Below are 14,398 nucleotides of genomic sequence, written 5' to 3' on the forward strand. Positions count from 1 at the left end.
GTTAGCTTGCCGACTTACGGTTTTTAAAGGGTAATTGAGGGAACCCTAGTCCCGGTACTACAAATGGATACCCATCGACTCACCCCATATGAGCCATATGATGTTGGTACAATACCTTCATCCTAATCCCCACATGATCTGGGCACCCCGAAGGATCAAACCCACATATTTAAACTTTACATGTGGGTCTAAGCTTTATTGGTAACGGATACCTTAAAGGAGTTAGTTGCCGTAGTTTTTTTCCCCCTAACTATTATGCAATGTATTCTTTTATTTTATTTATTAATGAAATTTTATGTTTTAATTAAACTGTTTAATATAATTTTGAACGTTAAAAATGAAAAATAAATAGGTGAGTCATGAATTGGAATACCATTAAAAAAATATCGATTTGTGATCAACCCATTAGACATGAGTGACTAAAAGAGATAAGATTTTTTTAAAGTTGTATCAATTTTATTAGTGAAGTTGGGGTTCATTAAATCAAAAAACAAAATTTAAGATTCAAACTTCACTAATTTTAATACAATTATTCAAATTGTTTCTTCTTTATTTGTTCAAGCAACTTTTAAGAATCTTATCCAAATTAAAAGTATGGAATCCACCATATTAAAGCCCAAGCAATTGGATGGATGTATGGAGTAGGGGTGAGAAAAACCGAACCAAAAATCGAAAAAAATCATGAAAACCAAAAAAACCGAACCGAAAAAACAAAAAAACATTGGTTTTGGTTTTCTAAAAACCGAAAGTTGTGGTTTGGTTTTAGTTTCTAACGAAAAACCAAACCGAACCAAAAATATATATGTTTACTTTATTTTATATTTACATCATTTTATTACTAATTTTGATAAATATGTTAATATATTTGCATTTTTAGGTGTATATAATAATATCATTTATATGTTTTAAGTGAAAGTACATAACAAAGTTAATTTGTTTTAATAATTGTATAATTAAACAACGAGTAAAAAATATAAATAGTTATATATAAAATTTGTTTGAAGTTTGTACAACTTACTTTTATGGATTTGTTGTCATTGTTGTACTGTTATTGTTACTAATATTGTTTTCAAAACGTGTTGAAATTAATTAAGATGTAATTATGGTATAAACTTATAAACTTTTCAAGCTAAATTTGACCCAAACCACAAGTGGTTAAAAACCGACTAAAACAGAAAACCGAACCGAAATAGACCCAAATCGAAAAATCCGAAACCTAATGGTTTTAGTTTTTAAAAACCGAATTATAACGGTTCGGTTTCGGTTTTAGTTAAAAACCGAACCAAACCAAACCATACTCACCCTTATGGAGCTCCATCCAGAACCTAAATACAAACCAAACCTTGACCACAACCCTACACCATTCGATTATGATCAGTAGTTACTTCAAACTTGGCAGACATAAGCCAACTCTACCTCAACTTTGTAGAATATTCAAGCAGCATTACCTTGTAGTTGTAATTCATCCATCATTTGCTCTCCTGATGAGGCATAACTAGCCATACCATACACTTGAAAAGTAGATTGTATTATTCATTATCAAATATCAAGAAACTAACCACGTATAAGACCACTTGAGCTCTTCTATATCAAGACCTTGACTAGAAAAAAAATGGAACAAAAAAAAAAACTCTGCCTAACTGAATTATGCTAAAAAAATTGACCTAAGTTCTAACATAAAAGAGAAATTATTAAAAACCATATATTTATTTTGGGCTTTTGGCTCAACCAAAATTTAATACTAAACCTCTTATCGTGGTTCAACCAATTTCCATTTTGGGCACAAGCATTTTTGAAATTTTGACCAGATATTAATTCAGAAGTGATACAATTATTTATATCATTCAGAAACTTATGAACTGGGAAAGTTAGGTCTAGGTATTTTTTTTTTTTTATTATGAGAGAACTTATAGTTTGAAAATAAAGACATGAGTAAAAGATAAACATAATTTCTAAAATTATATTTAAAATGTATAAAAAAATTAACCACTAAATGTATGAATTATGAGTTAAATATATTTTTTTTATGAATATAATAATAATAATAATAATAATAATAATAATAATAATAATAATAATAAATAATAATAATAATTTGTTAAACATAGTCTTTTAAATAATACTCATATGTGATAATTGTCTTGAGTCATAACATAACAATGTTTATATATCCTAATTTCTTATTGCAAACTTTTTATTATTATTATTATTACAATTAAATTCTAGAGCATATGCAGGCTACACAACCATACCAAGGTGGTTTCTCATAGAATCATATTATGGCACATAAGCACCAATACACAACCACATCCTCTATTCTATATTATAAAACAGATTTTTTCTAGATTTTCGACATTGAACTTGAAATTTTCAATATTGATTTTAAGTACTTCCCCAAAATGCCCCTCTTATCTATTCTATATTTATCTAAAATAACTATAATACCCTTTCTCTCTCCTCAAATCTCAACCAATCATTTTTTTTCTCTCTCCTTCATAACTCATTTATTCCTCCAATTCATTCAAAATCTTTTATCTCAAAAATCGTACATCGATAAATTATAAAAATTGTATAAGTGTTCTTAAAATGTCATGCTCTTTCATTAGAGATGTCATTCGATATACTTTCGACAAATTTTTAAATCCGAGGGCGGAACCAGTACGGCTAAGGCATTTGACTATCATACTCTATGACATATCAACTCCTATAACCTATCATACTCTATGACCTAGGTATATAACCTATCATATCAACCCCACCATCTCAACACCGCAACGCGTGGGTACTTGCTCTCGTATCTATAAAACATCATATCTATAAAACTAACACAAGAATTAGATTCCACAAAACCTAAAACTCAGACCCTTTAGTATTTCAATACACAATCAAACAAAAGAATAAAAAAAAACCAAATCTAAATGTCATCGACAATTTTAAGCATCGTTATAACGATGTTGGACCAAGACTTCGGAACGACACCACAACCATAAGGAATAACCACGTGGACTAGGGTGGTGGACTTCAACACCGTTCACACCCCACTCATCATTGCAATTTGCAAACACTCTCATAAAAAGTCAAGTATAAAATTGGTAAAATAAGAAACCATATGATTTTTATAGAATTGTTTACAAAAGAATTATTAATTATTTTGTAAGAGTTAAAGATAAAACCTTTGAACTCTGTTAAGTTTTTGTACCTATCATGTCTCAGATTTATGAGAGTATATTATAGGTTTTCTTTAGCTTGTATCATGGGAAATCATATAATTTAAGAGTTTTTTTTTTTAACATTCAAATCTTTATTTATAAAAGAAACTAGCGAGTGGCTAGAAAGGTATACATTACAAGGTGACAAAGGGATAAGAGAATACATATACAGGGTACTAGGTTATACTAGAAACGAAGTTAAAAGTACACCATTCTTGCCAAGGGATGGTTCTTTTGGGTGAACGATTTGCAATCCAAAAGAAACTGGTGGATTTGAGTTCTTTGAATGCAAATATTAAAGACGGTGTCTTGCCGGAGAAAATGCAGTCATTTCTAATTTTCCATATAACCCAACAGAATGCAAGGATAATCAGGTTCATTATTTGGCGTTTGTTGGGGCTGATACAGGGATCTCGATGTGCCATGAGGAGCTCTCGGATGTTGAGTGGTTTAGCAAGTGGCAGGTTACACCAGCAGATAAAATATGACCACAAGGATTTAGCAAAAGAGCAGTGCAAGAAAAGATGGTTTGTGGATTCATCTTGATAGTTACACATGATGCAAGTTTTTGAGCCCACCGTGATGTTCCGCTGTGCTAGCTGATCCATAGTGGGAAGTCGGTTTAACTCAAGACGCCATCCAAAGATGTTTATCTTCAGTGGTGCAAGACGGTTCCAAGGGTAAATCGAGTGGGTAGGTCCGTAATGAGCAGAATGAAGGCAACCTTTGATTGACTTTACTGTAAACAAACTGGAGGGGTCATGTTTCCAAAGCCAAGAATCCTTTGAGTTGGATAGGGTAATATGTGAGAGTTGCGATAACATGTGTTGAAGTTGGAATAGTTCATTCAATGTTGATGGAGGGCGTGTCCATTTGTACAACGATTTTTGATGAGACATGCTTTATGCCTTTCTAGTCTATATAAATCGGGGTATGAAGTAGAGAGTGGTACATCATTAATCCACATATCGATCCAAAAATGAATCTGAGTTCCATCTCCAACCCTACCTGTAATCATAGTCTCCAAAGAAAGATTAAAAGGACTAAGGTGGGAGTTTAGTTTGGCAATGGTCTTCCAAACTCCCACCATTGAAGAATTAAGGGAAACCAGTGAGCAATTTCTTCTCAATAAGTGGATAGTAGATACAACACGAGCCCAAAGGCTATGGGGTTCAATGCGTATCCGCCACCACCATTTTGAAAGCAATGATAAGTTTTTAATTTGTAGACTACCCAACCCAAGACCGCCCATATTAAATGAAGCAATCACACAATCCCATGAAACCCATGCAGTTTTTTCTCTAGAAGAAGACCCCCCCCCCCCCCCCCCCAAAAAAAGATTTACGAATGGATTAAAGTTTAGTGATGACACTTACCGGGGCCTTATACAGTGAGAAATAGTAAGATGGGAGGCTGTCAAGCACAGAACGAATTAAGGTGATGCGACCACCGAGGGACAAGGTTGAAGCTTTCCACATAGCAAGGTGGTTTTCGAAGATTTGAATGACAGGGGACCAGTTTCTTATTAAGTTCATGTTTGAATCTACAGGTAGCCCAAGGTAAGTTATGGGTAGCTGGCCATTATTGTAGAAAAGGGTGGTAGTGGAGCTGGTGGTTTGTTCCTGGGTGAAGTTAATTCCATAAAAATAAGATTTATGGAAGTTTACTTTCAAGCCTGATACAATATAGAAGCATCGCAGGATTCTGGTAATGTTGGCTATATGTGTTAACGACCAAGAACCCAAAAGCATCACATCATCAGCATATAGGAGATGACTGATATTGGGCCCGAAATTTGGGAGCTTGATCCCAAAGATTAGGCCCAGTGTGGTGGCCCGTTGCAACACATTAGAGAATGCTTCCATGGTGATAATAAAAAGAAAAGGGGATATTGGATCACCTTGAGGAACTCCTGTTTTACAATTAAACTCAGGAGTGGGACAACCATTGATCAAGACTGCAGATCTAGTTGAGTCGAGGGTGCCATTTATTCGGGATAGCCAACAAATGGGAAAGCTCATCTGCTTCATCACAAATATGAAAAAGTTCCAGCTTACTGTATCAAAAGCCTTTTCAAAGTCCAACTTTAGACAAAAAGCCTCCCTATTGGTTTTTTTCAACCAACCAATAATCTCATTAAGCATAAGTGCTAGTTTATAAAATAAAAAATGAACAATGCTCTGTTAAAAATAAAAATATAAATATAAAATAATATGAAGGAAATATATATAGTAGGAAAAAACTAAAGTGATCCTCGACTCAACTAGATATATGTGACCAAATGACTATAGAAGGAAAAAACTAAAGTTATGTGTATTGTATGTAAGCAACTCGAAAAAATGTTTATTGTATATAAGAATTTTGTTTCAACCAATTAAAATCTGATAAGTGACACTTGTATATGATTGACACGTATATTTTTTTACATAAAATAAATATTTTTTCGTGTTGTTTACATACAATAAACCTAGCTTTATTTATCCTGGAAAAAACAAACATTTATGTTAGTCATCCGCCAATTTTGAAACAAACAGCAGCAGCAGAGGAGGAAAGCAACAGTGATATTTCTCGTGAATTTTCCTTATTTCCATTTATTTACTTTCCAATCTCTCCCTCTCTTTTACTGCTTTCTCTCGTGCCTGAACTTACTAACCCCCTCTCCTCTCCTCTCCTCTCTTCTATAATTCCGTTTCATTTTATACACATATATATTTTCTTTCACAAAAAACCCAAACCCTAACCCCCATATTTCTACTGTTTCAGTTCAGGTAATTAATTATTTTATCTTTTTATTTACCTTTCCTTTAGTTACTGTATTATTATACGCCCCATGTCCAATTCTAAATTGTAATATGTATCTTAGTAATCTTTGAGAGGATATCTGATTATTATTATTATAGCTTTCCGGGGAAATTTATATAAAATATATTCAACGTAGGAAGTGTAGGAAATATTTTTTTACACCTTGATTGATGTATTGGTGAGTAAAGTACAGTTTCTGCACCAAATAGTAAAGTAAGGTGCAACATAGCGTAAAAAGTAAGTGTAGGTGTATCATCCCTGCTTTTTAATCGAAATAAAAATAGCACAATTTATAAGTTATGCAGGAAATCGCTTTGTTTTTTATAGTTGGAATTGAAAGTTTCAAGCTTTAAATGGAATTGAAAACTCTCACTAATGGTTTAGTTTTGAGTTAAGTTTCATTCTTCGTGGTATTCTAGCACCATCAAGTAACGGTCCCGTATTTGTAAAATTTTGAACAATCATAACGGAAGTGTTAATTACTGTTAAATGAACAAAGTAGTTAGAATCTAAGTGTTATAATTGATGTTCTATTGGTTTATTGATTTGAGTATATATACTTATTATATGTGATAGCCCATTCTGCATGATTGCAGATTTTGGAGGTTTATGATATTTTCAATACAAATTTGCGATAGATTTCATAAGATATTGTTTACAAATTGGTGCTAGTATTATTACTTTGAGATAAGGTCATTGATCTTATTCTAAAGTCTGAATGGTCAAACTGCAGGGGGGACAAGGGATCTACATTTACTATCACTTCTATGCTATTAATTTCCTTTATTAGAAATGGGTTAATGTATTGACACGGAAGGACCATATTGAAAAACGTCTGTCAGCATGGGGACTGTTTATGGCGCTGGTGAAATTATTGAGCTAGAAGAAGGTTCGGATGGTCAACCTAGTAAATCTTATAAGAGGTGCTATGTAGAGGATGAGCTTAACCAACTATTTGAGTCTGTTAGGATTACTGCTAAGACTCAGGGTTTGTCACAAGTTCTTAAAGATAAACAAAAGAAATCCATGAAAAGACCAATGAGTGTTGTCCCGTATCAACCATCAGGAATTGGAATTTCACAGCCCGTTAGTATAAAGCAGGCACTGAGAGGATTAAGTATCTCTCAAGCGGCAGAGATGGCAGCTATGAAAAGGTTATCAAAACCAACACAGGGTTCAGTGGGCTTGGAAGGTGGGCCGGTCAAAAGGTCACAAGTAGCAGCTGATAATGGGGTTGATGATGATATATGTCATCAAGATACGGTGAAAGTTATTTCAGAAAGATCATCATTAAGTTCGACGAAGGAATTGGTGCTGAGCAGAAACATTAAGCTGAAACTTTCTTCTTTATCCACTCGTTCTAGAAAGAAACTCCCTATGTTGGACGAAGTTCAAAAACCTGCTTCAGTTGTTAGCAAACCATCTTTAATCACTGAAGTAAAAAGGAAAGGTAATAACGTGGATGAGACATCAAGATCGAGAGAAAAAGGCGAGTTCTCTCAGAGCTCAAAAAGCAGCATCGGTGAATGCAGCAGCAGTACTAGCTTTAGTTGTGACAGTGGCATCAGTAAAAGTTGTTGCCGGCCTCACATGTCGAAAGATTTGAGATGGGAGGTTGTGAATTGTGCTCAAAAAGAACATGGAAGCTTAAGCATAAGAAACTTCAAGTTGGTTAAAAAGATTGGAGGTGGAGACGTTGGAACTGTTTATCTTGCTGAACTTATCGGCTCAAATTGCTTCTTTGCTATGAAAATACTGGATAACGAGTTATTGGCTCTTAGAAAAAAGGCTACACGAGCTCAAACAGAAAAAGAGATACTGCAATTGCTTGATCACCCGTTTCTCCCTACGTTGTATTCCCAGTTTACAACTGATAAGTACTCATGTTTGGTCATTGAGTATTGTCCTGGAGGTGATTTGCATACGATCCGCCAAAAACAGCCCTCCAAAACGTTCTCTGAGCAAGCATCCAGGTAACAATTTAGATTCGAATCTCTTTTTTTTTTTTTTGTCACCATGATTATTGGTTTGTTTTACATTTTTTTTGTTTTTGAAGTGTAGGTTTTATGTTGCTGAAGTTCTCCTTGCTTTGGAGTACTTGCACATGCTTGGTGTTGTATATCGTGACTTAAAACCAGAGAATCTATTGGTACGAGAAGACGGTCATATAATGCTAACCGATTTCGACTTGTGCCTAAGATGTGATCCTAATCTGACTCTGCTAAAACCATCGTCACCGTCCATTAATGGCAACAAAGACACAAAGTCCAGCTGCATAGAGCCATTCTGTTTCCAACCCTCCTGGCAAATCCCATGTTTCACCCCAAAAATGTCTGCTAATCCAAGGATAAAAGCGGATGCAGTTTCTCCGGTAAGCCCATTGCCGCAACTAGTAGTGGAGCCAACTGATGCTCGCTCCAACTCATATGTTGGGACCCATGAGTACCTGGCTCCCGAGATCATAAAAGGTGAAGGACATGGGAGTCCGGTGGATTGGTGGACAACTGGGATTCTGTTATATGAGCTTTTATACGGCAGGACACCTTTTAAAGGCACGGGAGACAATGAGACATTGGTAAATGTGGTATCTCAAGGTGTCTTGTTTCCAGACAGCCCAATGGTGAGTTTTCATGCTAGAGACTTGATTAAATGTTTATTGCAAAAGCAACCTGAAAATAGGTTAGGTTCAGTGAAAGGAGCTGCAGAGATCAAGCAGCATCCGTTCTTTGAGGGCCTGAACTGGGCTTTGATACGGTGTGCCACACCACCGGAAATACCTCAAATTTACGATGCTAGGACTTAGGAGCATGGGTGCAAAGGGTCCTGATGAGCATTCGGGGTTAGATATGTTCTAGGAAAGGTTGTTTAGGTCAACAGAATGTTGGTCTTTTTCTTGGTAGTTATTACATATGGGACGACTCTAAGTTATATATGTTGTAAAACATATAATAAGTATAGTACATTAGGATTTTGTATAGTGTACATGTCTACATGATGTATTACAAGAAAGTTGAGCATAACTTATATATATAATGTATCGTTATCTCATATATGAACAACATGCATGTAGAATTATAGAATATTGTGGAGTCGTTCACTCGTTCTGATTGATACTTATTCCTTCTTTCCGATTCCATGAGACATGTTATAGATACCGCGTCCCTATATAAGTACACAAAAATAAATAACAAGTAAGGAGTGGTGCATTTGTTGTAGTTAAGTTGATTTGAAGAAAAACAAGTAGAGTGGACTCACTATGAGAAAGAGGGAAGAACCGGCCAAAGCAAGAGGAATAGCGACTGAAGTAATCTTGTCCATTGGACCTTTTAGATACGTCGGTTTATGGATGCTTTGGAACAGTTTTTGCTTCTCAATGATCTTCTCTCTTGGCCTAAAAGGTTCCTCCTCGACCATCCTGCAATAGACCAGTTTTTATCAATCGATGTGTGTTCACTGGCCTTATTTTCTTTACCTTAATCATGTGATAAACTTTGATTACTTAGATATCAAGGTCACATATGCTGTTGGAATATTCGTTTACAAAGTTCCCCAAACATTTGCCCAAACTAGAAAGCCGAATACAGTTGCACAGACCGAAAAATATCAATAAAACTCCACATAATCAAGTAACATATATGCTATTAATTTAATGGTATATAGACACCAATCATTAGTAAATAGCAAAAACAAATCTTGGTCAATTATGAGTGAAGAAGCTTGATTAGTTAATAATGATAAACATAATATATAGTCAAACCAAATATGTGGCAAGGTAACTGAGGCTAACATGTTAAGGAAATACAAGTCTATAATTTTGATCATCCTAAATTACTAGAATGAAACTTTATTTGAGAAGAAGACTTACGTGAGTATGTATATATGTTGTATGTATGTGTGTGTGTGTGTGTTGGAGCACAAGCAGTAGAAACGGAGAATCAAGACAAGGCAATAGAGCAGAACTCACGTAGGCACGTACATGAAATACGACTAAACGAGGATTCGAGAATGGTTGAGAAAGAAACAATAAAAATTAAATCATTGGTGGAAAATTGGGCTTCACATTTTGGGCCCTTATATTTTAGGCTCACTAAAGATCCAAAATTGAAACACTTTTATTCCCCAATTTAACGCTACATGTTTCACCATATTTATGGAAGCAACTCATCTATTCATACCCTGCTCAAAGATTAGTTATTATTGTTGTTTTACCATATGAACTTCTAAACTTACCTCAAATATTTTATAATATTTATCAAGGATTAAATCTGGATTTCTCTCTAAAATACGTAAGGCACTATCAAACATGTTAATGTCACACTCAAAATCTCATTGCTTCTTGTATTTCATATCTTATAATCAATTCCAAATGACATAATAACTACTGTTTTTGTAGTCGGTTTTAACAATCTCCATACTATATATTTTCTCACATATTTTTTTGTTTCATTACAACCTACTCACTTTTACGGCCTCTAATTTTCATGGTAGTGTACATAGAAACCTTATATCAACATTAATGATAAATTGTAAGTTCACAGCCTCCTATATATAAAAATGGGATGGAGATTCCCTCAAGTTGAAAACAACTCGAGGGGTCAAGTTAGAGAGATCATGGCCTTTGATTTTAATCAAAGGATTAAGAATTTCCTAACTTGACTCAAGTTAGGGGCTTAACTTGAGAGAATCCCACTCCATAAAAATGTATGTATGTGGTCTGATCCCCTTATCATAAGAACGAGCACACGACTCTACTATCTTGATGATCCGCCCAAATCAACCAAGTTAGTTTGTTTAAGTGTTTCTCAAAACTCTGTATAAGTTAAAGTTAAAGGCGTGTATTGAAATTACATCCTTAGGTATATACTTAGCACGGTACCCGTGCGATGTGGAGGTGGTCTTGGCGACGACGGTGTGATGGTTAGACGACTGTTGTTGGTGGAGCGACATTGAGATGTGTATATAATTGATGTAAAGAGTTAATTGACATATTTTAAAAGATAAATGGTTAATTGACATATGTGAAAGTATTTTAATAGGTGCTATGTAAAAATATTTCATATTTTTAATATTACCAAAAATAGGTTTATTATTTTTATAATATAGGATAGAATTATAGATTTACCACAAATGTATGTATGTATGAATGTGTGACATCGAGTGCATATCATATCTATAGGATTTTTTAGACCATTCTTAGACATTGGCTCAATTCTTTCATAGCGAATTAGCAATAGCAATAGCAATGTATACACACACATACATTTCTCTTTACTACTCGTAATATTTATTTATCATTTTCTGTTCTTGTCAATTTCTGATCTAATGAAATGCTGACATATATACTACTATTCCCTCCCGCCTCACTTCAAAATATATATTCTCTTAGAAAAGATTGGGCAAATCGTATGTAGGCGACCCCCTTTTGTCCTCTCTTTATAAAAAGCTTACATCCCCACATCACGTCTTTTCTTTCCATTTCTTTTTCCAGGATTCAAATCCCTCTTTTTTCTAATCATATTGTTATTTCATTTATGTGAGATTAAATCATTAGGCACTACTTTCATATCTAAATTAATTATTGGTTTTTACTAGAGCCATTTATATGCATTAAAATTTGGACATTTCTAATCGATTTCCTTTTTCTTTTTTTAAATTGTGTGCATATGTCTGGTACACAATACTTTTGGTTATGAGGGATTATATATAGATAAACATAGTTGTTTTCTAAAGACAAATTAATTACACATCTATACGTAATTTACACTATTTATAAGTTTGTTCATCATAAGACTTGAACCTGGATCATCACACGTATCATATGAGAACCTTATGGTTGATGAGTTATCACACATACCACATGAACTAAAGCTCACGGTTAGATAAACTAGATGTTAATTTGGTAACATGCTAATTAAACTCTAGAGATTATGTTAATATACATAGTTTCATATCATATTTATCTATCTTTTTGATAGCTATATGTCATGATTAATTTGAAACCTCTTGTAGAACATAATAACGTGTTTAAGTGTTTTTTAATCATTTAACTTACCCCATGTCTTCATTAACAAATTAAAAGAAAACTAATAATGATTTGGTTTCTCCTTTTGTGGTAATATATATATGCATAATGAGTTGGGCATTTTGTACTTTCCACCTCATTCCAAGATTGTTTTTAAAAAAGTTACTTGAGTTGGTGCCCATTTTAAACCTAACATAGATTGAGCATCTTTAAAAACAACAGGGTGTTCATTTTTGCAAAAGATGGCCTGCTTATCTACACCATTGGATCAACAACAACAACAATCGAAAAAGATGATCCGACTGAAGAGCTCCGGACTAAGTAATTCTAAAGAAAGCTCCTTGATCGAATGTGATGATGAATTGTCAAAATCGGCGTTGTTTGCTTTTCGGGCTAAAGAAGAAGAGATAACAAAGAAGAAGATGGAGGTCAAAGAAAGAGTTCAAGCTCAGTTAAGCCGAGTTGAACAAGAAACTAGAAAGCTTGCTGAAATCCGCAATGTAAGTATTTGTTTTTTATTTTTATATAATTTATACGTGTTAAATGTACGAAAATTGTAGTAACTATCAAATCTTGCTCTTAATTGTAATACCAACATCGGAACATTTGCACCTTTCACTTAATTAGTCACTATAGACTCTTCGTTATTAACTTTCTTTTTTCCGGCTGTTCCAATTTAAATGTTTTAGTTTGACTTTTTGGTAGTATTTTGTTTTTATCTATGACGGTAAATATTCCATCCATACATATGCCATGTAATTCGAATCCACAACCTAATTTTGTTTGTTGAGTTATGTCTAATGTTGGTAAATCTAAATCCTTTTGGTATTGGTTACTACTACTAGTTATTAGGGTACCCTATTGGCCTATTTACAAATGCATAAATTTTTATGGTCGGGGTTCTATCTCCATTCTCATAATTTGTGGCTTTCGAAAGACCAATATTTTCACACATATGTTTTAAACTAGACATTCAATTTGTTGTACGATCACTACTACTCATTATGCACATAAGTTAGAATCATTATTAGCAATTTAGCATATTATAAATATGGAAACAAATAATGTGAGTGTAGGATCTTGAAGCATTGGAGGATCCAAAGTGGAAGGAAGGATTGATGGTAAGAAAGAAGGTTGACTTGGTCAATAAAGAGGTAAAGTCGTTGGGACAAATCTGCCTTAAGAAGGTGAGACATTATCATTACTTCATACCTTTTCAATGTAAACAAATATTTACGTACTATACCTTACCATTTTCATCATAAAATCAAAATTATAAGATGCGGTACGTACACTAACAACAAAGCATATACTGATTTTGCAAACGACATTAAATCTTAAAGATATATATATATTTTTTTTTTTAACGGCAAAAAAGATATATATGTGGTTCCGGAGACGGTGTATCCTTTATTTTATTTTATTTTTACAGTTAGATACGATGAAATGACAGATGAAATTTTTTTAAAGCAACCGTTTTTCATTTTTTTTGTCAAGACTTTCTTATCACTGTTTTAGTAGTAGTCCTCGATCACATGTATTTTGTGTATTATTGAACCAACCTCGGCGTTCTAATTTGTAGGAAAAAGAGTACAGAGAAGCTATTGAGGCATTCAATGAGAAAAACAAGGAAAAAGCTCAACTAGTTACCAGATTAATGGAGGTACTTACTCCTAAATACTAGCTCGTATCTTTTTAACGTACAGTTTATACATCAATATTCATTGGTAATATATAGATCATTATTATATATCAATGTATGATGTCGATACTCGATATATTAAAGAATATTACTTCTTCTGAAAATTTGCAGCTGGTTGACGAGAGCGAAATGGTGAGGATGAAGAAACTTGAAGAGCTAAGCAAAAAATTTGAGTTATTTGCGTACAAATAACTAATTACACTAGTAGTACTCTATTACTCGTATATTGATCGATTTCATTCAGCTTTTGTGCGTGCGTTGTGATTTAAGCCTAGCTACATATGTAAAACAACTACTCATATTTTGTATCTCGTCACTACAAAAAAATTTCCATTTATTCACATTTGCTTTTAACAAGTGTGAAAAAATTGTTTAATTTGTTCACACTTAAAAAAGTGTAAAAAGTATTCACTTATAAAAATGTGAAGAAATTTGAAAAGTTATAAGTTTTTCACACTTATATTTGTGGAAAAAAAAGTTTCACGCATTTAAGTGTGTAAAAGTATCTTAATTATTCACACTTAAAAGTATGAGGATTAATTTGTAACACTAAATTTTTTCACACAAGAGAAGTGTGAAGAATTTTAGTTGTTACAATATAACTTTCACACTTTTAAATGTGAATATGTTTGACATTTGTTCACACTTTTGGGTGTGAACTTT

General features: G+C 33.6%; 3 protein-coding genes across 3 annotated transcripts; 2 read left to right on the plus strand and 1 right to left on the minus strand.

Annotated features, from left to right (window-relative positions):
* Positions 1 to 5,745: 5,745 nt before the first annotated feature.
* Positions 5,746 to 9,061, plus strand: LOC122605415 (serine/threonine-protein kinase KIPK2-like). The gene is made up of 3 exons (XM_043778363.1): positions 5,746 to 5,977; positions 6,745 to 7,984; positions 8,073 to 9,061. The coding sequence occupies exons 2-3, from the start codon at positions 6,855 to 6,857 to the stop codon at positions 8,812 to 8,814; spliced, it is 1,872 nt and encodes a 623-aa protein (XP_043634298.1). The 5' UTR covers positions 5,746 to 5,977; positions 6,745 to 6,854; the 3' UTR covers positions 8,815 to 9,061.
* LOC122605416 lies at positions 8,972 to 9,974 on the minus strand. The gene is made up of 3 exons (XM_043778364.1): positions 9,877 to 9,974; positions 9,267 to 9,426; positions 8,972 to 9,173 (listed from the first exon to the last, which is right to left on the minus strand). The coding sequence occupies exons 2-3, from the start codon at positions 9,423 to 9,425 to the stop codon at positions 9,126 to 9,128; spliced, it is 207 nt and encodes a 68-aa protein (XP_043634299.1). The 5' UTR covers position 9,426; positions 9,877 to 9,974; the 3' UTR covers positions 8,972 to 9,125.
* A 2,202-nt stretch (positions 9,975 to 12,176) lies between these two features.
* Positions 12,177 to 14,001, plus strand: LOC122605738. Its single transcript, XM_043778694.1, has 4 exons — positions 12,177 to 12,533; positions 13,110 to 13,220; positions 13,616 to 13,696; positions 13,847 to 14,001. Exons 1-4 carry the CDS (start codon positions 12,276 to 12,278, stop codon positions 13,925 to 13,927), a joined length of 531 nt encoding a protein of 176 aa, XP_043634629.1. The 5' UTR covers positions 12,177 to 12,275; the 3' UTR covers positions 13,928 to 14,001.
* The last annotated feature ends 397 nt before the right edge of the window (positions 14,002 to 14,398 follow it).

Source organism: Erigeron canadensis, chromosome 6 (genome assembly GCF_010389155.1).
Source record: "Erigeron canadensis isolate Cc75 chromosome 6, C_canadensis_v1, whole genome shotgun sequence".
NCBI lineage: Eukaryota > Viridiplantae > Streptophyta > Magnoliopsida > Asterales > Asteraceae > Erigeron > Erigeron canadensis.